A 22,958-nucleotide genomic window follows, 5' to 3' on the forward strand; every position below is an offset into this window, starting at 1 on the left:
AAGCCTCCAGGGGCAGGTAGGATTCTCCCCGCCCCCAGCCATTCTCACTCTGAAACTGGTCCCCTTGAGCTGAAATACCTCAGGTACTTTTTGTCATAAAGACAGAATGGAATTAATTGTTTTTTGGCCGCCTGAGTTTCCTGTGAAAAGTTTTTGTTTCTGATTTGCATTATGTTCTTGCAATACATAGACTTTTTTCTTGTGTGTGTGTGTTACTGGAGTTTGAATTCAAGGCCTTGTGCTTTCTAGTTATGCTATCTATTGAGTTATGCCCTCGTCCCTTTTATTATTGTTTTCTTTGTTTTATTTGGGGGATTTTTTTTTCTTTTTGCCATTTGTGGGGCTTGAACTCAGGACCTGGGCATTGTCCCTGAGCTTTTTTGCTCAAGGCTAATGCTTTACCACTTTGAACCACAGTGCCACTCCCAATTTTCAGGTGGTTAATTGGAGATAAGTGTTCACAGCTGGGTGTCTGTGGCTCACACCTGTAATCCTAGCTACTCAGGAAGCTGAGATCTGAGGATCATGGTTCAAAGCCAGCCCCGGCAGGAAACTCCATGAGACTCTTACCTCCAATAAACCACTCAGAAAACAGGAAGTGGTGCTGTGGCTCAAGTGGTAGAGTGCTCGCTTTGAGCTGAAGAGCTGAGGGATAGCGCCCAGGCCCAGAGTTCAAGCCCCACGACCAACAACAACAACAAAAAAAGAGTTTCACGGACTTTCCTGCCAGGGCTGGCTTCAAACCATGATCCTCAGATCTTAGCCTCCTGAGTAGCTAGGATTACAGCCATGAGCCACCAATACCCGGCTTGAGGGATTTTTTGAGACAAAGTCTGTGTAGCCCAGATTGGTCTCAAACTCAGGATCCTCTTGCTTTAGCTTCCTGAATGCTGGAACTGCTAACAAGTTTACTATACCTTGCTCAAGTCATAATTTCTTTAGGTCTGGGTTCTCATCTGTGAGAGGAAGATAAGCAGTACATAGGACTCCCAGAATCAGCCTACTATGCTAAATACTTGTTCTTTTTCCTACTTCCTTCCAGGCCACTAGTAAGCACTAGCCCTTCCTGATCTTTGTGTATGGCAGGCAGACTGGCAATAGTGCCACCACTGTACTGCTAAGTGGCTGCAGGACACTCTAAGGTAGTAAGGACATAGGCTATAGATCACAGCTCTGCAGCCTTCCTACCTGTGCTTCCGTTCTTCCTTGTCCTCCCCGTCACTGGGTAGGACATATTGTCCCTTTGTTTCATTCCCCCCTCCCTTTGTGCCAGGCCATCCTAACCTCTCCAATCCCCCATCTTAGAATCACTTTTCACCATCCCCCATCCCATTCTCAGAACTCTGCTTGACCGTATGTCCTGTCCACCAAATATCTTTGCCAAGTGTCTTCCAGGAACCATGATGCATTAACTTATTTTAAGTCAACATCCAACCTTTAAGAGAGCCTTCAAGAAACCAGGATGGTTTGAGACAAAATTCTCTTACTCTGACCACGTGAGGGACCTATTTTTTGGGAAAAGACTCCTTGTCTCTAAGCTTAGTGTTTCTTCTCAGCATTAAGAGACATACCAGGCTCTAGTGGAGACATAGATAGGGAAGGTAAGAGGGGTGATAGCTCATTCCTTGATTATCATTTCTAGTTAATTCTTCCTTTAATTGCAGAACATACAATTACTTGCTCCTGGAGTATATGAAATTTTATTAGGCATGGATATTTAAAATAAGTGAGAGGACCGGGCGCCAGTGGCTCATGCCTGTAATCCTAGATACCCAGGAGGCTGAGATCTGAGGATCATGGTTCAAAACCAGCCTGGGCAGGAAAGTCCATGAGACTCTTATCTCCAATAAACCACCAGAAAACAGGAAGTGGTGCTGTGGATCAAGTGGTAGAGCTCTTGCCTTGAGCTGAAGAGCTGAGGGACAGCGCCCAGGCCCAGAATTCAAGCCCCAGGACCGACCAAAAAAAAAAAAAAAGTGAGAGGAACTGAAGTTGGCTAGTTAGGGTTGTGTGAACCCATAGGTGATCACGCAGATCTCAGCAAATCAGTGTTTGCTTACATCTGGTAAGTCATTGATCATTATCTTTTGTATTTAGATATTCCCTAACCCTTTAGCTACCAAATATTGGAGGAATTTATATGAGGAATTAAAATCTCCTTTTTTTTCTTTTGTAAGAGTGATCTTGTTAGGCTGGCCTGGAATTTACAGTTCTTCTGCCTCAACCTACCAAGTTCTGGGATTATAGATATACAGCCATACCTACCTCAAAGTTCTTCTTCCTTAGAGATTTCTGTCTGTACATGATCATGTGGATCTTTGTCCCACACAGTCTGCCTCTAAAAGAAGATTGCTTCACTATCATAGCATTCATTGTATGCTACACAAACGACATGCTGGGGCCTTCCGAACCCTATTTTAGGTGTGTTTCTAAGGAGTAGGTGGGTTGTCATGGTTTATGAAGACTGTCTTCACTGTCAGGCTTTAAGAACACTTCAGTAGGCAGCTGAGGGAGGCACAGGCCATCTGTCCCCAAAGAAGGGTCTTTAGGAAATAAATAGCCACTGACCTCAAAGTTGTTGCTATGTCTTTTCTCAAGGCTCTGCTCTAAAATCTGAAGTCTCCAAATTGAGATTTGGTCCTTTAGGGTAGATTCATTGAATGGAAAGATGGTGTTGCCTCTCTGCCTTGCTGATCAAAGGTGCTTAAGTTCCCTGGTCATGTTTCAGCCTTTCCATTCCCTATTCATTGCCTATCCACTGCCATTCCAAACACCACCTGCAAAAAAGGTAAACTTTTCCCAATCTCTCTTGTAGGGCTGGGTTCAAGAATACAGTACTCACCGAGTGCTAGTGGCTCATGCCTGTAATCCTAGCTACTCAGGAGGCTGAGATCTGAGGATTGCAGTTCAAAGCCAGCCCAGGCAGGAAAGGCCATGAGATACTTATCTCCAATAAACCACTCAGAAAACAGGAAGTGATGCTGTGGCTCAAGTTGTAGTGTGCTAGCCTTGAGCTGAAGAGCTGAGGGACAGCATTCAGGTCCAGAGTTCAAGCCCCATGACGGACAAAAAAAAAATGCAGGACTCATAACAGTGCATGCATGTTATTCATACCCCCTGGTTTTTCTGTTCCCATGGCAAGGCCTAGGTGAAAAGGATACTCCTCTACTATGGGTGACCAGAGTGGCTTCCAAGATGGGCCAGGAGCACATAGGACAGCCTCTGTCTTCATAGAGCCAATGCTAGTGGTTAGGAAATGGCACTGCTGGCAGACCCAGTCTCCTCTTATTCCTGGGAATCCCACAGCAGCTGAAAGCAGAGCAGCCAGGAGCCAGCTCCAACAGCCCACACCAGCCTGTCATACGCCTGTTACTCATCAATGTGCCTCTTTATAATCTGACAAACCATGATACTCTAGGCCCTGGAGACATGTGTCATAAAGGAAGACTTTGCCTGGTGGGGAAAAGGCATATGCTTTCCTGCTCACTATTTGATGTGCTGAGTTTTGAAAAACTCCCCAGCCACACCCATTGGTCCTTTTGTCTGACTTCACAGAAAGGATTCTGGGCTAGGTCCTCTGCACCAGAGAGGCTGACCCTGGAGGCCCAGGTGGACTGCACCTGTGCCCACTGGCAAGGCTGTGCGCCAGCCTGTGCCTGACTGGCACCACCGTGGATGGGCAGAGACCTGCTTCCACCTTCCAGTTTCACAATCCTTTCCTTACTCATGCTGAAAGTGTCTGAGGGAAAACCATGAAGTTGGGCTTCATGTCAAAAAAAAAAAAAAAAAACAGATTGCTTTTCTTTTTCTGGAGCAGTAAAATCGTCCTATGAATCTGCTACCACAGGACGGTCCCCCGTGGGCCGCCAGCCTCCAGGGTTTCCACTAATCCTGCTGCACGTGTCTGCCTTTCCTGTGCGCCTCCGCTATTTATAGCGAAGACGCAGCTCTGGTCTAAAAAAGCAGCAGCAGCAGCCAGCCTGCATTTGCCCAAATCTCCCCAGCCCTCACACCAACCGTACACCCCAAGAACAGGCCCCAACCCCTACTCCCCCTTCGCTTCCGAGAGGACCCAGCCCCAGCTCAGCGCCTCCCGAAAGACAAAGCCGGCCGGAAGGAGGGGGCGGCGGGGAGAGGCGCGGGGAGCCCTGCGGCCGGGCGCGCTCGGCGCAGCCCCCGCGGTGGGCGTGCGTGTGTGTGTGTGTGTGTGTGTGTGTGTGTGCGTGCGTGCGTGTGTGTGTGCGCGCACGCGCGGGCTCCGCACATTGCCCACCCACGGCCAGCAGCATTTTAATGTCAGAGGGAAGTGCCGGGCCCGTGTTGCCATGGCGACCACGGAGCGGCGGAGCTAAAAGCAGCAGCCCGGCGTCGCGCTCGCTTTCCGCAGCAGCCCACCCTCCACCCTCGGCAGCCCCGCCGCCCGCAGATTCCCTTTGTCTCCCCTTCCCCGCCACGCGCCATCCTCTCCCTGCCCCCCCCCGCCCGCCCGCCCCTTTTCCTTTGTGGCTCCCCAGTGGCAGGGCTCCGCTGCCGCCTGCAGGTGCGGGGGCCACAGGGCCAGCGCCCTGGGTCCACCCCCCACCGCCTGCCCGACCTGGCAGCGCCCTGTGATGCTTTGGGGACCCAACCTCTCACTTGAGACCAGTCTTTTAAGGGGATTAAAGGTTGAAGCCGCTGGCAGGAACTCTTCTTCCCTCACCTGAACATCTGCCTCTGTGCTCAGTGTCTGGCTCTGGTTGGCTGTGGTCTTCCCGGTGTGAAAGCCTGGGCATGAATACCCACCTGTCCCCCGTCTGGACTGCCACCTTGCCCTGGGCTGTTTCACACTGGGAACTAGAGCTGCAAGTCAGAACAACTATACAGGATCCAAAAAGATTCCCTGAGGATGTCCCTTCCCTTCCCTTTTCACTTGGTGAGAATCAGCAGGGCAGAGGAGAGGGAAGGGGTTTATGGTAGGCAGAATCTGTGCCTGGCAGTGCTTGGGGGAAGGGGAGCTTGGTTTTGCCCAGTCCTGCTCATCAGAGGTCACCTACCTTATATGGTTTCAGAACTCAGGCCCCTACCTAAGCTTTTTTCTTTTTCTTTTTTTCTATTTTTTGCCAGTCCTGAGATTAGGACTCAAGTCCTGGGCACTGTTCCTGAGCTTTTTCTGATCAAGACTAGTGCTCTACCACTTGAGCCACAGCACCATTTCCAGCTTTTTCTGTTCATGGGTACCGAGGAACCAAACCCAGGGCTTCATGCATGCTAGGCAAGCACTTTACCACTAATCCATGTTCCCGGGCCTGCAAGCTTTTCATCTAGCTTTTTCATCTAGTCCAGGGTAGAATTCTTAGGTCCACCAAAATGCAAATTCTTGATTGTTCTATTCTGTTGCTGTTAATCTCTTATTGTACCTAATTTATAAGTCAAACTTGATTGTAAGAATATACATATAGGAACAATGTGTATTATAGGATTCAGTGCTGTTGGTTTTAGGCATCTGCTGGGGGTCTTGAAACATGTTCGCAGTGGATAAAGAGGGACTACTGTACAGGTACCCCGTCTTTTGCTAAACTAGTTCCCAGGCAGGTAATTGGGGCATTTACCTGAGGCAAAACTGGCCAGGTATCCTCTGTCCTTCCCAGGGAAGGTGATGCTTTGGCAGTCTCCTGCGGAGTTGCTGTGAGCACACCACTTGCAGACCCAGCCCCTGGGGAGTGGTGGCCTGCTGTTTTTAGGGCCACTGCTTCAAATGCTTCTCAAGTAATTTTGAATGAGTAATTGAGGTAGAGGATTGTTGCCTTGTAGCCTCCCAGAAACAGAGACAAGAGGAACTGGGTGCACTCACATCCACCAAACCCAGAGATTTGATTCTAGCTGCAAAGCTATTGCCAGTTCACTGCAGGCAGGACAGCAGAGATTATTTACGGCAGCCCCCTTCACGTTGCTTCTGGAGAGCTCAGAGCTCTTTGTCTTCAAAGCCTGGGGGTCCCCTCCTGTGACAACTGCTGAGCATAAACATGGGACTGTCTGATCAGACTCACCCCGGCAGCATGGCCTAAATATTACGTAGGGTGTCTGACGTCCAACCCCAGAGGAACAGTGGATTTGGTTTGATTGTTTTCATGCTAATGAAGTTAGGCCAGTAATTCAAAGTCACCACCAGGATGATTGTGTCCTTTGGTACTCTCAGTTAGCTCTTTAGACAGCAGCAATGTAGGATTTTTATTATATTCACTTTCCAACAGACCCACTTGTATACCCACTCACATTTGTTGTACATTTTTTAATTGAGAGAGATTAAGTGAGCAGGAATGGAGGGGTTGGTGGAAGTGGCTCCACCCATTTATGCCAGCCAGCTATATACCAAGTAAATCACTGGAAAATATGACTAATCCACTTAATAGGTAAGGGCATATAGCTAGTGTGGGGGGCAGTTGTTCTGCTCACCCTCCCAGATGACCCTGCAGGCAGTCAATAGGCTTGCATTAAAAGGCACTAAAGGCTATGAGCACGCAGCAGAGAAATGGACCTAAATTGCCCACTGAGATGTCAGATGCAAGTGGCTGTGGACCAGAAGTGTGCACTCAAGGTCACACTAAATTTGGCGAGGAGCCACACTTCGCATTGAAGTCTCTTGGGAGACTCTGGGCAGGTAAATGAAGGGCACTCTCAGACCTTTAAATCAAGCTAGTGACCATGGAGAAAATGGAAACTATTCCTGGCAGACAGGAAAAGTGAAAATGTGGCCTGAGAGAACCCACACACTGATTTCTTGGCCAGCAAGCTTCAGCCCAGAGCTAAACAACCCATTTCTGGGAAGTTAAAAAAAAAAAAAAGTAAGAGTGCAATCAGATGGACTTGTGTCCCTGTGGGGCCTTTGATGTGTCCACCATAAGCAGCATGGTGAGTGGCTTCTGTGATGTGGGATTCCCAAGCAAGAATGACTGGACCCCTGCCACCAGCCCTATCCCTCATTAGAGGGCCAGAAATAGATGCCCTAACCCAGGAAAAAGGAAGTAAGGCTATGTGGAATGTTTCATCTGTCGGAATATTGTTCTGCTCTGCCTGACAAGATTACTGAGTTCTCAGTTCTGCAGCAGAGGCATTAAGTAAGAATCTGAAAATTGATGCATTATGTACTTGCTTAAAATAGCAAATGCAGAATAGAAAAAGCAGAGCTGCTAGGCAGTGTGCAGAATATACTGATAGAAAGGCGTGCCTTGCCTCTGTTTTTACCAGCATGGAAGTGTGTGTTGAGGCATTTACAGTGAAAAGCCTTGGTGTGGTACAGGCTCATTTGCCACAAGGAGAGGAGGTTGCATTTTGTAGCTAGCCTAACTGAGTGTAAATCCTTCTGACCTCAAACAGGTGGTAGGAAGTACGCAGTTTATCCCAGAGGTTGGTTTAGGAGATGGTCACCTCTGTTCAAACTTCCAGTTGCTGGCTACCTTATCAGGTACTCTCTGTGAGTTACAGTTGTCTGGATAGGTAGCAAAGTTTAGTGACAGTAAAATGGAGATGAATTTAAAACACATATACAGTCATCCTATGTCCACTGAAAGAAATTTCAGAATACTATAGAACAAGGGCCTTTTGGAATCCACAAGTGTTCCTAAAGCAGCCCTAGAAAATGGCAGAGTTGTTGTTAGGAGGCCATATGTGGTTGAGGAGGAGGCCTGAGAGGGAGCGCAGGGGCCTTCCAGCCAGCATTCCACACCTGAGCGCCTCCTGCATCAAAGCGCTCTACTCCATTAACAAAGCCAAACTAGGACATTCGTTGGGTGCCAGGCTCTGTAAAAACTACTGTGCATGCATTTTCTGCTTTAGTTCTCACCAGAACTCTTTGGATAAGAGGTTCACCCTAATTCCTGCAGTTAAAGAAACTGAGTTGAAAAGATTTTGCGCACTGCTGCCCGTAGCCATGCCACTGCATGTGAGCCCTGGAGTAGCTAACTCCAAACCTCAGGTTCTGCCAGCCGAGCCCCGGGGCTCCTCTGATAAAGCCACATTCCTAGAAATATACAGAACCTGGAAGCCCCCATCCCTATCGCTTCCGCTCTCAGCTGAGTTATGACTGAAGTTCCAGAAGTTCACACCTGAGAGAAAAAATATCTTTTCCAGTCTTAGCAATTCTGATGCGATAATAACCATAGATAGTGACTCAAACTAATGTTTTGGCAACCCATAATTGGCAGATTGCCACTGGACATTGGCCAGTTTCCAAATGCATATTAGTTACCACAACTCAAGATAGCTGAAAAGCAAGCTTCTTCCTGGTGCACTGTGGTGCTAGGAATGGTGCATACCTCCCCACCCCTCCCCACCCCCACTCCTGCCAATTTGACTGTCCTTGCCCTGGTAAGAGCCACAGCCCTTCTTCCAAGGCTTAGCCGCCTAGCTCGTCTTCCTGCTTCCAAATGCCTCCATTTGTTTTTGACGCTACCTGCATCTTCTCTTTCAGTTCTTCATGCTAGCTCTTTTATTAAGTGTCTATTGTATGCCAGATACTCTTTCATCACAAGAGATGCATACAGGCTCCCCTCCTCGCACGGAGCTTCCTTTGGAGAGGCAGTAGGAGTCTCAGATAGTGGTGAGTGAAGTGTAGGAAACAAGGTGTTCTTTCTTCTCACCTCAAGAATACTCCCGGCTTCCCCACTGCCTACAGAATTCAGCCTGGACTCCTTCCTTGACGTCTACCAGTCACCTACTGTCCAATTCTGCTTCCACCACACTCTCCCAAACACATTGGAATTCTACTATCTGCCATTTGAGACCGCACTCATCTTGTCCAAGTCCTCATCTTCCGGCCGGCAGTTCATCTTCCTTACCTACAGGGTCTTGGTGATGTGTGGGGGGGAGACTAGTCAGACTCCAGGGAGGAAGGACAATTAGAACTTGAGGGGCATTATTAACAGAAAGATAGACACTGGCTAAGTGGGTGAGTCACTGCGGGCCCTGGTCACCAGGCTTGCTCTGTTCAATGCTGTTTCCATGGTTCTGGCCTTGGGTCCATGCCTGTGGGGAACAGGTAAAGCAGACTTCACAACCCATTCTGTACCAGAGTGCTGAGAGCCTACATTGTTGGGAAGATACATCTGCCACCAAAGCCATAGGCAGCATCAGAGCAGAAGTCCTAAGCCTCCGTTAGCATACTTTTTTTTTTTTTTTTGAAACTGGTACCTGGGTTTAAACTTGGGGCTTCAGGATTGTTTGGCTTGCTCTACTCTCTTAGACCTGCTTTTTTCTCATTATTTTGTGATGGAGTTTCACAGACTTTTCTGCCCAGGTCAGCTTCCAGTCTAGATCTTCTGCTTACTGAGATCTTCCACACTCCTGGAAGAGTGTGGAAGATCCATCTGCTTCCCTCCTCAGACTGAGCTTCTGGAAAACAGAGGCTGTTTTGTTACTGTGAATCCCATTGCTTCCCTTGTGGATGCTCCACATATAATATATGTAAAGGCCAAGGCAGGAATTCCCAACCAACAAGGCATGGTGGTGAGCACCCATAATCTCAGTTACATGGGAGGCATAGAGAGGAGGATCTCAGCTTGAAGTTACCCTGAGCAAAACAAACAAGACTTTACCAGAAAAATAGCTAGAGCAAAAGAGGACTGGAGATGTGGCTCAAGTAGTAGAACATCAGGTCCTGTTGGCAGAGACCAGGATCCTGTTAGCTCCTGTATCCTGTGATCTCCAGCCACTTGGCACATGCAAGCCCTGATGCTTCTGGACAATGGTGAGCTGCATATGCGGACCCCTCACCGTGCTCCTGACAATCCTCTGAGTCATCTGTTCAGAGGAAGGTGTGGGTGCCCGTCATGTTTCACTCAGTCTTATTTAGCACCTTCATTAACAATGTGAACAGAAAATAAACACCAGTGTGCACAGATGGTACTAGCTGTGGAGGTGCTGTGAACAGAAGTGTCAAGAGAGGAGAAATAGAAACGCAAGCAGGAAACAGCAAAGATGTTTTTAAAAAAAAATACAGCAAGAGGGGGAAAAAAATCAAACAGATACAAAATAAGGCCCTGACGACATGAGAGCAAAAAGCATAAAAAGATGAGAAGTGAGAGGAGGGAAGAAAAGGTTTCTGCTCAATGCTCATGGACAGGAGGGCTCCGAGCCCACCGCTGCACCTTGTGAGTGAGAATGAGTAGCATCACACCCTGCTCTGAGCCGTACTGCTCTGCTGCTGTCCCATTTGTCAGTGGAAGAGGTTTTGTTTTCTTTGTGGTGTGTTCTGTCTTCATATTTGAGAGAGATGGTTTTGTTTAGTTTGGTTTTGGAAGGTTTCATTATCCCTGGTATAAAGCATTCATTTGGACATTTCGGGAGAGGCAGAGGAATGAGCCTTTGGTCTCCAGATTCCAAATATATAAGGCAAAGGGGTGTTCCAACCACTCTCCTTTCTGATGTTGGTGGCAGGGAAGTCAGAAAGCCACGTGGCAGCCCTCAGGCCTCTCACCTCCAATACACAGAGTCCCTGCCCTCAAGCACCCTTACCAGGCAAGAGCTGCTTAGGCACAAAGGATGGGAAACAGCAACCCATGGCTCATACTTGTAATCCTAACTGTTTGGGCAGCTGAGAGCAGGAGTATCAAGTTTCAGGCCAACCTAGACACAAAAGTGTGCAAGAACTGGTGGCTCATGCCTGTAATCCTAGCTACTCAGGAGGCTGAGCTCTAAGGATCACAGTTCAAAGCCAGTCTGGCAGGAAAGTCCATGCAACTCTTATCTCCAGTTAACTACCAAAAAACAGGAAATGGTGTTGTGGCTCAAGTGATACAGCACTCACCTTGAGCTGAAGAGCTCAGGGACAGCGACCAGGCCCAGAGTTCAAGCCCCCCATCCAACCAAAAAAAAAAAAAAAAAAAGTGTGCAAGACCCCTTCTCAACGAATAGCTAGGTATGGAGGCATACCTACCATCCCAGCTACATAGGAGCAGAGATCAGAAGCATATTGGCATGTTCCTCTCAGCTATGGTAGGAAGTAAAAAATAAGAGGTCCAGTTGTATAGTCCTGGCAGGAAACAAGAACATATCTCAAAAATAACCAGTGCACGAGCCAGGCATCAGTGGCTCACACCTATAATCCTAGCTACTTAGGAAGCTGAGATCTGAAGATCCTGGTTCAAAGACAGCTCAGGCAGAAAAATCCACGAGACTCTTCTCTCTACTACTAAAAAAGCTAGAGGTAGAGGGCTGGCTCAAGTGGTAGAATACCAGCCTTGAGCAAAAGAAGCTCAGGAACAGTGCCTAGGCACTAAGTTCAAGCCCCAGGGCTGGCACCAAAATTTTTGGAAGCATGGCTCAGCAGTAGGGTGCCTGAGTAATTACAAGGCCCTGAATTCAAACTTCAATACAGGGAGGAAAAGAAGGAAGGAAGGAAGGAAGGAGAAAGAAGAGAGGGAGGGAGGGAAGGAAGGAAGGAAGGAAGGAAGAAAGAAAGAAAGAAAAATAGTGACCAGGAGGCTCCATGGAGCAATGGCTTCATTCCTTGGGGACCCCACTTAGAACATCAAGACAAAATGTACCTTGGGGCATAATCAGGATTGCACAAGTTCTGCAAACAGCTTCAAAAGATGCCCCTCTCTGACAGCCCAGCATCACTGTGCCTGCAGACCTCGGGGTCTTCTGGCTGGATGGAGGCCAAGGCTAGAAGGAGCAAACCTCAGGAAGAACAAGGAGTGAGTGGTGGAGTCAAGGCTGTGCCCAGGATGTGTAGCATCAGCAAGAGATGTCAAGTACTTTTTCCTATGACTGAAGCAGTGCTCGGGGTAACAAATTCCATGTTCCACACTAGGCTAGAACAATATTTCAGTATGGGGACCCAGTGGAGAGGAGGTAACATGAGGTAGACACTCGGAAGCCGGCCCAAGCCTCGCCATGTTCTATCTGTGAAATTATTTGGCCTTTCCCCTCACCAAAGGAGCATAATTACAGTTGTGGAAAGGATTCGATAATATGACACATGGAAAATGTTTGGTACAGGTCCTACTATATGGTACATTTTCAATAAATAGCTACTGATTTGCAACTCTCAGCACAGTCCAGGACCCCTTAACCAGCCACACAAGGCATGCTGGCAAGCAGCCCAGCCAGCTGAGTGAGCTCCAAATCACTCAGGAATTTGCATAGAACCAATATCAGCTTCTAGTGTTGTATTATTCTAGTTTTTACTTATATTTTTTACTACACTTCAGAGACAGAAGATAATTTCTATATGATGCTAATTGCTAGTTTCTTATTGAACTTTCTTTTATGGTCTATCTAGTCCATGTTCTCTATGTCCTATAAAAAGAACTCAAACACACACATGCTTATTACTTGGGTTTCCAAATTTATGTTCATTTAATGTTATAGTCTGTGAGTCTACATTTTTGAGAAAGGTGTGCTTTGCATATATGCAGTGTGTGTGTATATATAACATATATAATATAGTTTGATATTACATAAATATATGAATGACAGATGAGAGGATCTTCCTGTTGAACTACTATACAATAATTATGTAATGGCCTTTTGTTCTAGCAATGCTTTTTGCCAATTGTCTTTTACTTAGTATTTGACTCATATCTTATTCCATCTCTCTTAACTTTCTTGTGGCCTGTCATTGCATTTAACAATTTGTACATTTAAGTTTATGGCACTGATTGATATCTAAGCTTCAGGGTATATATTTTCTCCATGATGGTCTCCACTTTCTGGCTCTCACATTCTGCTTTGCTTCTGTCACTCCCCTTCCCACTGCCCATCAGACAGGGCAGCTCAGTGTCTTTCTCTACCTCTTTAGAAACTGTACATTACAGCCTGCTGTTCTTATGTCCAGTAAGGTTTTCTTTTCCCCTCCACATCTGTACTTGTCTGAAGGAAGCCCATCCGATTCCCTTTCTTCCTCCTAGATGGGACAAGGACAGTCATGTGTTCACTGGGACACCACTTGTCTTCCCCCTGCCATCCTAACAGTCATGGTGACACATCATTGCCTGTGGTGAAGGTGAATGACTTCTCTGTGTGTGCAGTTTACCTGCTTACTTGCTCTGTTACACCTTCCTTCTGAATCCAGTTTTGTCCCTAATGCTGTGTCCCATAACGGTTGTCCATGAGAGCCAATCCCAGTCCACTTTCAGAGCCCGTGGCTAGAGTCTTTGCTTTGTCCTCGCTCTCAGACGACTGACTGGGCGTGGAAGTCTCTGCTGATGGTTCTCCTCCCCATCCTTTGGAGTGTATTTTCATTATCTCTGCGCTTGACCAGGCCACAGTTCCTTTGCAGGGAGCCCTTCCGTCCGTGTCCCTGAGTGATCTGCAGTAGATTTGCTTTTCACGAGGTCAGGGATGAGGAGAGATGAGAGTTTATGGTTTTCACAGCAAATTGCTTGTGTTCCCACCTGGTTATTCTTTGCCAGGCTGGAGGTCAGACTTCTTTAATGGTGTCCTAGTTACAGACCGGACAGCTTGGAGAGGACTAGTCATCTGCAGAGCCCAGTCCTGTTCCCTTACATGTGGCCCTGACTCCACTCAAGTGAGCACTTCCGCTGACCTGCTGCCGGCTTTGGTCCCCTGTCCTCCATCCTCCTGCCACCTGGAGGTTATCCTTTCTTTTCTTTAATGTCCCTGAGTTTTTTTTTTACCAGTCCTGGGGCTTGAACTCGGGGCCTGGGCACTGTCCCTGAGCTTTTTTTGCTCAAGGCTAGCACTCTACCACTAAGCCCCATTCCCAGCCCTCCACTGAGGTTTTTTTTTAATATTCTTTATGAGTAAAGCTCATCTGTCCTTCACCGGGACCAGAGGCCATGGTGGGGTGAACACTGCTTCCCTGGGGCCAGGCACTTGGGGATCTGGAGGTGACAGGGGGAACAGCATAGGAGCAGTAGGCCTCTGGGCACCTGTCCCGGAATCTGGTGACAACACGAGGGTGCTGGGTGTGGGCAGAGGGAAGGAAGAAATCAGTTTAGCTACAGCAGTAGGGGATGGCTGGGGAAGAGGAGGAGCAAACTGCACCAAGTCCAGGCCTGGTGGCCGCCATGAGCATGCGCCTCAGCTGTCACAGGCTTGCCAAGAGGACACGTGAAGACTCTGCTGTCTCGTCTAAGAGGCGGCCAGGAGCATGCCCTTGGGTCTCATGCTCGGGTGAGGACAGTGACTGGGCCTGTGTGGCACCCCTGTGGGATAACACAAATGAAAAGAACTGAACGCACAGCTACACGGAAGGGAGAAAGAAAACAAAGACAAATGCTCCTGCAAGATTCATCCTCATTTGGAGATCTGAGTCTGGATGTCACTTCCTCAGCCGCTGGCAGGGCTCCCCTCCAGAGCCTGGGTGCAGCATGGGACAAGAGCACTCACCACCGCGGCGGGCATGCAAGTGCCGGGATTGGGTCTGCGCACTACTCAGGTATGCTCTGAGGATTACGCCTGGCCTGCGGGGCGCCCCGTGAGGAGCTGCCAAGAGAAAGCCAGTGGGCAGAGAGGGGTGGCACTCGATGGCCTGAGGACAGGGTCTCCCACGGGAGGCTTCCACACAAGTGTCACAGACACAAATGGAGTGGGTACAGATCCACCACCTGGCCTAGGCCCCAGGGCGTCCCTGTTGCTACTGCACACCTCAGTGTTCTCATGATAGGAAAAAAGAAAATTTTGAACTAGCGGTGTGGCTCAAGTGGTAGAGCACCAGCAGCGCACAAAAACACTGAGCCAGAGCATGAGGCCCAGAGTTCAAGAAGAAAAAGAAAGAAAATTAGTTTTTCTAAGTCAAAAATTGTTTGCCTCATCTCCTACCAGCTGCAGGCCCAAAAAGGGCTCAGTAGACAGGAAGTGCAGCCGACCACTCCTGGGCCCTGACCCTGCGCTCTCACTTAAATTGGCTGTGGTACAAGTGTCCATTCAACCCTGACAAAAACAGACGTAGCATTCCCCACAGCGGACTTTTGAAAGCGATGGCTCTGCGGTCCACGTCACCAGAGGGACTGGCCTCAGCGGAGGTGAAAGAGAAAGGATCCGAAGATAGGATGCTGGACCCCTCAGCCTGGGGCTTGTCCCCACACACGGGCCCAAGTGACAGCCAGGTAGACAGCCCAGGCTTGGCTCCAGCTTGCCACGACACACCGAGGACATGTTCACAGCGTTGCAAGCATGTGTTTATTGCACACCCATGCGGGTGCTAGGCCAGCTTCTCCTGTTGTATCCTGTGAGCAAACACAACAGCATGTTGCGCCAGCCACAGAGTTCTCAGGAGGCCCTCACCATACCCCGAGTGATGCGCTTATTGAGCCCCCAGGCTGCACCCCACCTCCACCACACTTTCCTTCAAGGGGAGCCAAAATCAACCCTATGACCATTGGCCTGCTACTGAGAACAGCAAGTGCCCCATCTACGGCAGCTGCTGGCAGAGCCAGGGCTGCCTGCAGTATCGCAGGCTGCTTGCTTGGTTGGCGTTGGTCTACAGACCTGTGCTGCCCAGCTGATCCAGCCCAGACTCAGGCAGGCTGTCCAGGGAGCAGGGCTTGTCCGTGCATGCCTGGCACAGGGACCTGAGGCTGTCACACTGGTCTCATTTACCCACACGCTCGAAGGAAAGTGATTTGACAAAGGCTGCTTGCCTACAGTGATTGCCGGGGACAGATGACAGGAGACTGAAGTCTCTGAATTCCACAGTTGGCCGAGCTACTAGATCCTGTAACAGAAGATGGCAGGGCAAGACCCTCCCCGTGCAGCCAGCCTCCACCAGCAGCTGCCGTCTGGCCTGGCGCACCATCAGAGGGAAGCACTCGGCTCTCTAAAGACTCCCATGCATTGTGAAGTTCAAGCCAGAGCCAAGTCACCAAGCACCTAGAATCCAGCTGGAGCCGCACTCCACTTCCAGAACAGCCACCTAAACCTCCCACAGCTCCAAAAGCCACTTTGAACTTGAAATGGGAGACAAAAATACGCTTTCAGGTCAAGTTCCTACTTCTTTCCTCTAAATCAACCCACTCTAAAAAAACAAACAAGGACTACAGTAGCCAGGCGCAGGTGGCACACACCTGGAATCCTTGCTACTTGGGAGGATAATGACTAGAGCTGGGGGCCATGGCACGTGCCCGGCTTCCTAGCCACCATGGGATAAAGTAGACCCTGTCTCAAAATCCACACAACACTGAATGACATATTAATTAGGACATTACATTGTGTGACCATTACCTCTCTCTCGTTCTAGAATATGCTCATCATCCCAAAGGAAAGCTATAACCCCTAAGCCATCCCTCCACGCCCCGCTCCCTGCAGCCCTTTGCAACAACTACCTGTTTTCTGCCTGTAGATTTTCCCAGTTGAGATATTTTATACAATTGGAATCGTAATACGTGGCCTTGTAGCTGTCTTCTTCCAGGAAACAGTGTTTTCAAGGTTCATTCTGTTGTAGAATGCATCATGTCCCTTCCTTAATCAATCACTCAGGGAAACTGAATGGTAACATTGCAATGAATGGACATACCACAGCTCACTTACCAAGGAACCACCAAGCCGAATCCACATTTTCTTCTCTTGTCTGTGGATGGTGTATAGGTGGCACCGCTGGACATTGCTTAGTTGATCCCTTCACAACAGATTGGCCATCCTCCTGCCTAAACCCCCAGCAGCGCCATGCATCTGGGCTGGACACCAGCTCAGCACTATACCAAGGAGAAGAGCGGGAAACCAGGGTGGCTGGTCACTGAAGGTGACAGTGTAGCATGGTTCTTTGCCACACCCTCCTGGGACCCTCCCCTTTCAAAGACAATGTGGCCACTTTGCCTTTAGAATAACTGTCATGCATGGACCTAGAAAATGTGTCCTCCTCATTTAGGATGCTTCCTTACCCCATGGTGGTCACCCAGCCCTCAGGGGCCCACTCTGACCCTAGGAGAGCCTCCTAGCCCTCCTGAAATGTGGCTTGTAACAGTAGAAAGCAATGCATATGGTGCGGACTCTGTGTGCTTGTCTGATGGGAATAGCAGTACAGACTGCCTGCAGGAGGCCAGACTTCCAGGAAGGGGCTGTGCCAACTGGGCATGCCCATTTAGTCCATGAACTGTGGGGAAACAAGGAAGGAACATAAACGGAGTCTGTAATAACAGCTCTCCGGAGCCATCTCTTTTGGAAGTTCTTAGCACTTAACTGAGAAAGAACGACATTTCCTCTATGAAGCAACTGACCACATTTCACACTGCTGGCGCTTCTAGCCTCCCGCCCCGGGCCACATCCACTCCCCACCCCGCTGAGCCGGAGCGGCAGGCTGGACACTGGCGTTTCCTGTCCTCTGGGGCCCAGCACAGTGCTGATGACAGGCTGAAGGCAGGTGGCTGCGTTGCTGATGGGTGAAATAACCCACTCCATTTGTCTTCACCATAAAGTAGACAAAGCAAATATTTCTTATGTGCACTTGACAATTGTAAAGGACTTGCAGGGGCCTGAGAGGGACTTGAACAGGTTATGACGACTGTGAGCCGACAAGGCCAGAACACAAATCCAGCCCTCCCGGGCCCCTCCCCATCACAACACCTCAAAAAAGCCCCAACTCTGCAAGGAGAGAGAAAGCAAGACCACATAGCAACCAGGAGAGATCGCACATGGATGGAGAGGGAACGCAGGACGCCACTCAATCTCCCCTTCCCTTTCCTTCTCTGCTGAGGGCCGTGCTGGGACGTGGGAGTTCCGTGCTTGCTACAGACCCAGAACTGGGAGGGGAAGGGAGGGGAGGGGAGGGGAGGTTGAGCCCCTGTGATATGTCTGCACAACCTCCCAGCTCTCTGCTGGCCTGGGGCTCCTCCACACAGGAGGGCAGGAGGCAGAATCACTCTAGCAAGCCTATTGAGTGGGCACTGGGCCAGCCATCCTCTCCTTCCCACAGCCACCAGGAGAGCCAGCCTGGAACCTCCCCCCACCCCCAAGACCAGAGCAGCCACAGTGACACCGGAGAGGAGGGAAGGGGAGCAGCCCAGAGCCACCTGCAGTGCTTTCTTCCTGCTGTTCCTGGAAGACCTGCATTCAGCTGGGGGCCTCAGGGAAAGAGGGGAAAGGAGAGAGCCCAGCCCAGCCACTGTTTATGCCGGCTGCTTGGACTGGAAGCTCCCTGAGCAGGGACTGTCCCCTCCTTCCGCCGGTACTTCCTCCACGTGCCCACTGGCTGGGACAAACTAGAAGGAGAAGAGCCACGGAGCAGGGCTCTGCGTCGTTCCCCTGGGGTGCTTGATACCCCTTCCATGTTCCCACCAACCTATACTCCAACAACAAGACTGCAGATAAGACCCTGGAGCTGCACAGCCTAAAAGGAGGGAAGGCCAGAGGCAGTGGACAGGGCCCAATCTGTTGACTCTCAGGCTGGGACGGGGGTGTATAACTACACAAGCACAGGAACGTGGGAGGTTGGACTCTCTCGGAACTCATTGTGTGCACATTGTGTCCCGCACTCCACAGGAGGCAAGGGAAGGGAGGCTGTGGGGCTCAGGGAAGGAGAGGGTCAGGAGGCCAACTGCTCCATGGAGGCTGGTCCCCAGAAGACCCTAGCCCAGTGGAGAGAGACCCAAAGACCATTCTAGGTCACAGTACATCCCCAGGGGTACACAGATACCTGCAGAGTGGCCCTGACTCCCAAGGGAATGAGAGAGGGCCTAAGTCATTGCCTCTGACAGGCTCTGCTATTTTTATGTCTAACTCTGGTTAAAAATAGCTGCCTAAGCCAAGGTTTTAGCAGCAGCTGACAAGATATTAAGTATTAGATACCTAATGCCCACAAGTGATCACCACAGGTCTCTGCCAGTGTCCGCATCCTGGCTAATGGGAAGCAGGTAGGAAATGGCTGGGAGAAGAGCCCCAGCAGCATCTCAAAGCACTTCCCAAATGTTGGGGCCTGCTGTGGGATGTGCTCGCTGAACACTCTTGGATGCAAGTCCCAGGGCTCCGAGGGAGCCTCTGGAGCTGACCTTTGGGGAGCCACTGCACATGCCGGCCCTTCTGTTGGCATGCATCTGAGCAGCTGTGTACCAGGCCAGCCAGTGCCTTACGTACAGCGGGCCCAGGAGTCACTGGTCCAGGCCTGGTGCAAACCAGAGGCTGCTGGCTTCACCCCTGTGCAGACTGGACAGCTTGGCGTTTGCCCTTCACCTCAGAGCTACCTGAATCCAGCAAAGTGTTCGAGGGGACTTGCTGTCCACACCCCCATAGGAGGTCCCGAGAACAACAAAGGAATCGCAGAGCAGAGCAGCCTTCCGCCCGCAAGCTCAGGCCAGCAGTCCAGTGCAGTGTAGGAGTGGGCCGCTGTGTGTGCGTGGACATTCGCTGCCAGCCCGTCTCCACAGTGCTTAGCTCTGCAGATAAGTTCCGCACCAAGCAAGAAGCTGGAGCACAGGGCATTCTCAGCGGGAAAAGCAAGGACATGCTGGCCCCTCTTGGGGCCTCCTCTGCTCCTGGCCCCTGGCTGGGAGCAAGGCCTGGCCGAGACCTCCCTCCGGGCCAGACAGGGAGACCCCACGTTCCCACTGCACGGCTTTCCTGGTGGCACCCAGATGGACACCCAGTCCCAGCTCCTCAGCCACCAGGACTGTGGGGACCGTCAGCAGAACCCCAACGCTAGCCCTAAGATGAGAGCAGCGCCACAGGGCTGTGGGTCAGTTCAGAGCCGCCCCCAACAGCCGGGCTTGGTGACAGACAGGGGCCAGCTGGGCTCATAGCTGACATTCCTCTCACTTGGGTCTCCTGACACAGTCAGAGCTGAGACATCATTGTGAGTCAGGACCCCCAAGGCCCAGGGGACTCTATCCTCAGCCACCACCACATCCACCCCCCCTCATCCAGCTGCAGACCCGGAGTCTCTGGCGCTAAGCACCAGCCCTCTGCTTTGCCAATGGCTGGAGGCTTTCCTCAGGTACCCCAATTCCACCTACTCCTCACCATCTGTCTGGGTCATCTGGACCCCCATAGGAACGCAGGCCAAACCCCGACCAGCCCAGGAGGCCTGGCGAACAGCAGAACCCTGGAACAGCCCCCAGTTCTAAGTCCGCCTGCTAACCGCCGGCCCGCTCTCTTTTTGGTTTCCAGTGAAAAGCGCCACCTCCAAGTGAACGTCACCAACCCTGTGCAGTGCAGCCTGCACGGGAAGAAGTGCACCGTTTCCGTGGAGACCCGCCTGAACCAGCCCCAGCCTGACTTCACCAAGAACCGCTCGGGCTTCATCCTCAGCGTGCCAGGGAACTGACACCCCACCCACAGGAGCCCCCCGGGCAGGCAGCCCGGCCCCCAGGTAGCCGCACCCTCGCTCAGCACCCAGGTTCCGGTCTGATCGCCGCAGCCCCACTAATGCCATGCCAATAGATCCACTCGCAAGACTCCACGCCCCGGAGGCCTCCAGGAGGTCTGCTTTCTGCCTTTGGCCTCCATCTACTATCTCAGCTTCCCACAGTCCCTGATGCCCATCACAGCCCCGCTGACATGCCTCTCCTCAGGGTGTTCCTTGAATGGCCAAGTCAGGGCAGTAGGCCTTGGCCAGCAACCAGCGGCTGACCACAGCATCGGGCGGGGGGGGGGGGGAGTTGGAGAGGGCCACAGTTTCCCTTGCCAAAGTCACACTACCCGAGGAGACTCGGGGAGGTCTCGTGGCTGTGAGCTAGGGACGCAGCCCTGCCTTGTGAACCCCCAAGGGGACCCCAGCCCCCAGGACCTGGCTTAGAATTCCAATACCCCAGCAGTCAGCCAAAGCCACAGGCAAAGCGTTTACCTGCAAACCCAGTCCCTCAGCCACACCCAGTCAGCGGCTCTCCTTCCCCCCGGAGGCTGCCCCTGGGACTCCCCTTGCCTCCAGGGCCCCGGGCTGGCCTCTGGCACATCTCTGGAGAGTGTGATGATGATGCTCCAAGAATTGTCTTTCCCATTGCTGGGGTGGAACTCGAGGCCCCAGACATGCTAGGCAAACCTTTTACCACTTAAGCTACACTCCTAGTCCTTTCGTTTGTATTTTTTGGATCTCGCTTCACTGTCCCAGGGCCAGCCTTGAACTCACAATTCTCCTGCCTCTGCTGGATTACAGACATGTGCTACCAAGCCTGGCCTCAAGGATCATTTTGGAAGTAACCTGCAACCTGTGTCCATCTTTCACTTGCTTTTGCAGTCTGCAAAAGCAGATATTACTTCTGCTATAACCATAATGTCTAGTAAGAAGATGCAGGTGCCAGCACACTAGGTTTGGCAGCTTTCTTCTTCTAACTCCCCTAGCTATGTTCCCTGCTTACCCAAGAACTAGGACAGGGGCGGGGGCCGAAACACAAAGGAACTGCAGGACGTAGAGCAAGGCAGCAGTAGAGAGAGGGATCCTGGCACTGCAGGCCAGGCCAGGGTGCCACCCTATGCTGTGAACCTGCCCTGCTGGAGCCTGGCCCTTGAACCTTCTGCCAGCCGAGTGCTGCCCACTTGCCAGTGTCTGCCCAGCAGAAAAAAAAACATGCTTCAGCAGCCTTCCAGAGACACCCTCCCTCCCCTGGCCTCAGCTGCTGAGAATCTGAAGACGTGGAAGCTGGGGTGCCCAGACAGGGCTGCTGGTGGGGAGTCTTACAAAGAGAATCCGAGAGCACACAGTGCAGGCAGCAAGGGCCAGGCCCCAGGAGGAGCTTGTAGCAAGGTTAAGAAGGAGGGCGGGGCTGAGGTGTGCTTCGCTTCCTGCCAGACGCCACCAGCAGAACCCCAGTGCCTGCGTGCCACCTCAGGTGCCTTCCAGGACCCCAGGGGGCTGCCTGGCCTCTCCCAGGGTCTCTCACATACACACCCTCCTCCCCTGACGAGGGCTCGCAAACATTTGCACCACGTGCAGTTCACAACCAGGAATCCTGACCACATCCTGTCCTCCAAGGCTGCTCAGCCAGCTGAGCCACGCAGAGCTGCGGCAGACCAGTCTCAAGGCGATAGTGGGCTTGCCAATCACCGGTGGACACTAGCAGAACCGTCTAACTGGAACTTCTCTCTCCTTTCCACCCATGCCCCAACCTGTTGCTTCACATTAAACATATGCAGGTTCACGTTTTAAGCACACCAAAACAGTTCATGCCAAATGGGCAGCCTGTCAGGCTGAAGTGGACAGAAGGGTTTGGACTCCACTCCCTTTCACATAGCCTGGGGCTCCTGCAGAGGACACAGACGGCCCCGTCCACAGACACTGACCTACACCTGCACGTGACAAATGAAGGGTCAGGAATGTAGGGTGACATGCCGAGGGGGAGGAGGATGCTGTAATTGTATGCAATGAAGTGAATTCCCCTTGATTTAATTAAACACGGTTCTACGGTTTGGTGCATATATTCCTATTTCCCATTAAATTAACTTTATTTCTAAAGCATATTTTGATTTACCTAAGAGCAATAAAGCATTAAATCTTATTTTTAAATGTGTTCCACTTATGTCGTTAATTTAAATCATGAAATCTTAACTCATCTCAAGTCAACTGTCATCCCACATGATGGGAGAATTATACACCAATGATATAAAATGGAGGCTCACTTGCCTGGGGCTTACGCACAGAAATACTGAATAGTGAAAAACAGGCTGTGGAAGTAGGGTGGGGGGAGGAGGCCACGGGGTTAAATCCAAACACGGTCATTTTGGCATCAGGAGCCATGTTCAGTGAAAGGAACACATGTGTATAAAGGACAGGCACAGAGCCCCTTGGCGGAAGTCCCAGGCCAGGACAGCCTCCTAGCAAGATGGCTGGTTGAAAAGGAGGGAGAAAGGGGGAGCCAGCTCTCAAAATCTGCAGGGGGGCCTTAGTAGGGAACCATAGGGCCCCCCCCTCACCCTAGCACCCAGGGCTCAGCGGCTATAGGGCACTGACCAGTCATGGGCAGGAAAGTGCACACAGCTGTGCCTTCTGTGACCCTGTGGACGCTGCTGTGATCACAGGGTGACAGCCCTGACTGTAGGGCCCAGGGCCAGCAGAGAAGCACATCCTCTCTAACCTTTCCCTGTGGCTGAAGTTG

At 50.9% G+C, this 22,958-nt stretch overlaps 1 protein-coding gene across 1 annotated transcript in view; it reads left to right on the forward strand.

The window, feature by feature from the left end:
• The window catches only part of Myo1d (myosin ID), a 303,418-nt gene extending 281,049 nt beyond the window's left edge, over positions 1 to 22,369 (forward strand). Inside the window, exon 22 of the mRNA XM_070027221.1 lies at positions 20,038 to 22,369. Within this exon, the coding sequence (XP_069883322.1) occupies positions 20,038 to 20,194 (157 nt within the window). The 3' untranslated portion in view covers positions 20,195 to 22,369. The remainder of the gene's footprint in view (positions 1 to 20,037) is intronic.
• The last annotated feature ends 589 nt before the right edge of the window (positions 22,370 to 22,958 follow it).

The sequence above is a fragment of the Dipodomys merriami genome, unplaced genomic scaffold, assembly GCF_024711535.1.
Source record: "Dipodomys merriami isolate MVZ:Mamm:240054 unplaced genomic scaffold, mDipMer1.0.p SCAF_19, whole genome shotgun sequence".
NCBI classification, from domain to species: Eukaryota; Metazoa; Chordata; class Mammalia; order Rodentia; family Heteromyidae; genus Dipodomys; species Dipodomys merriami.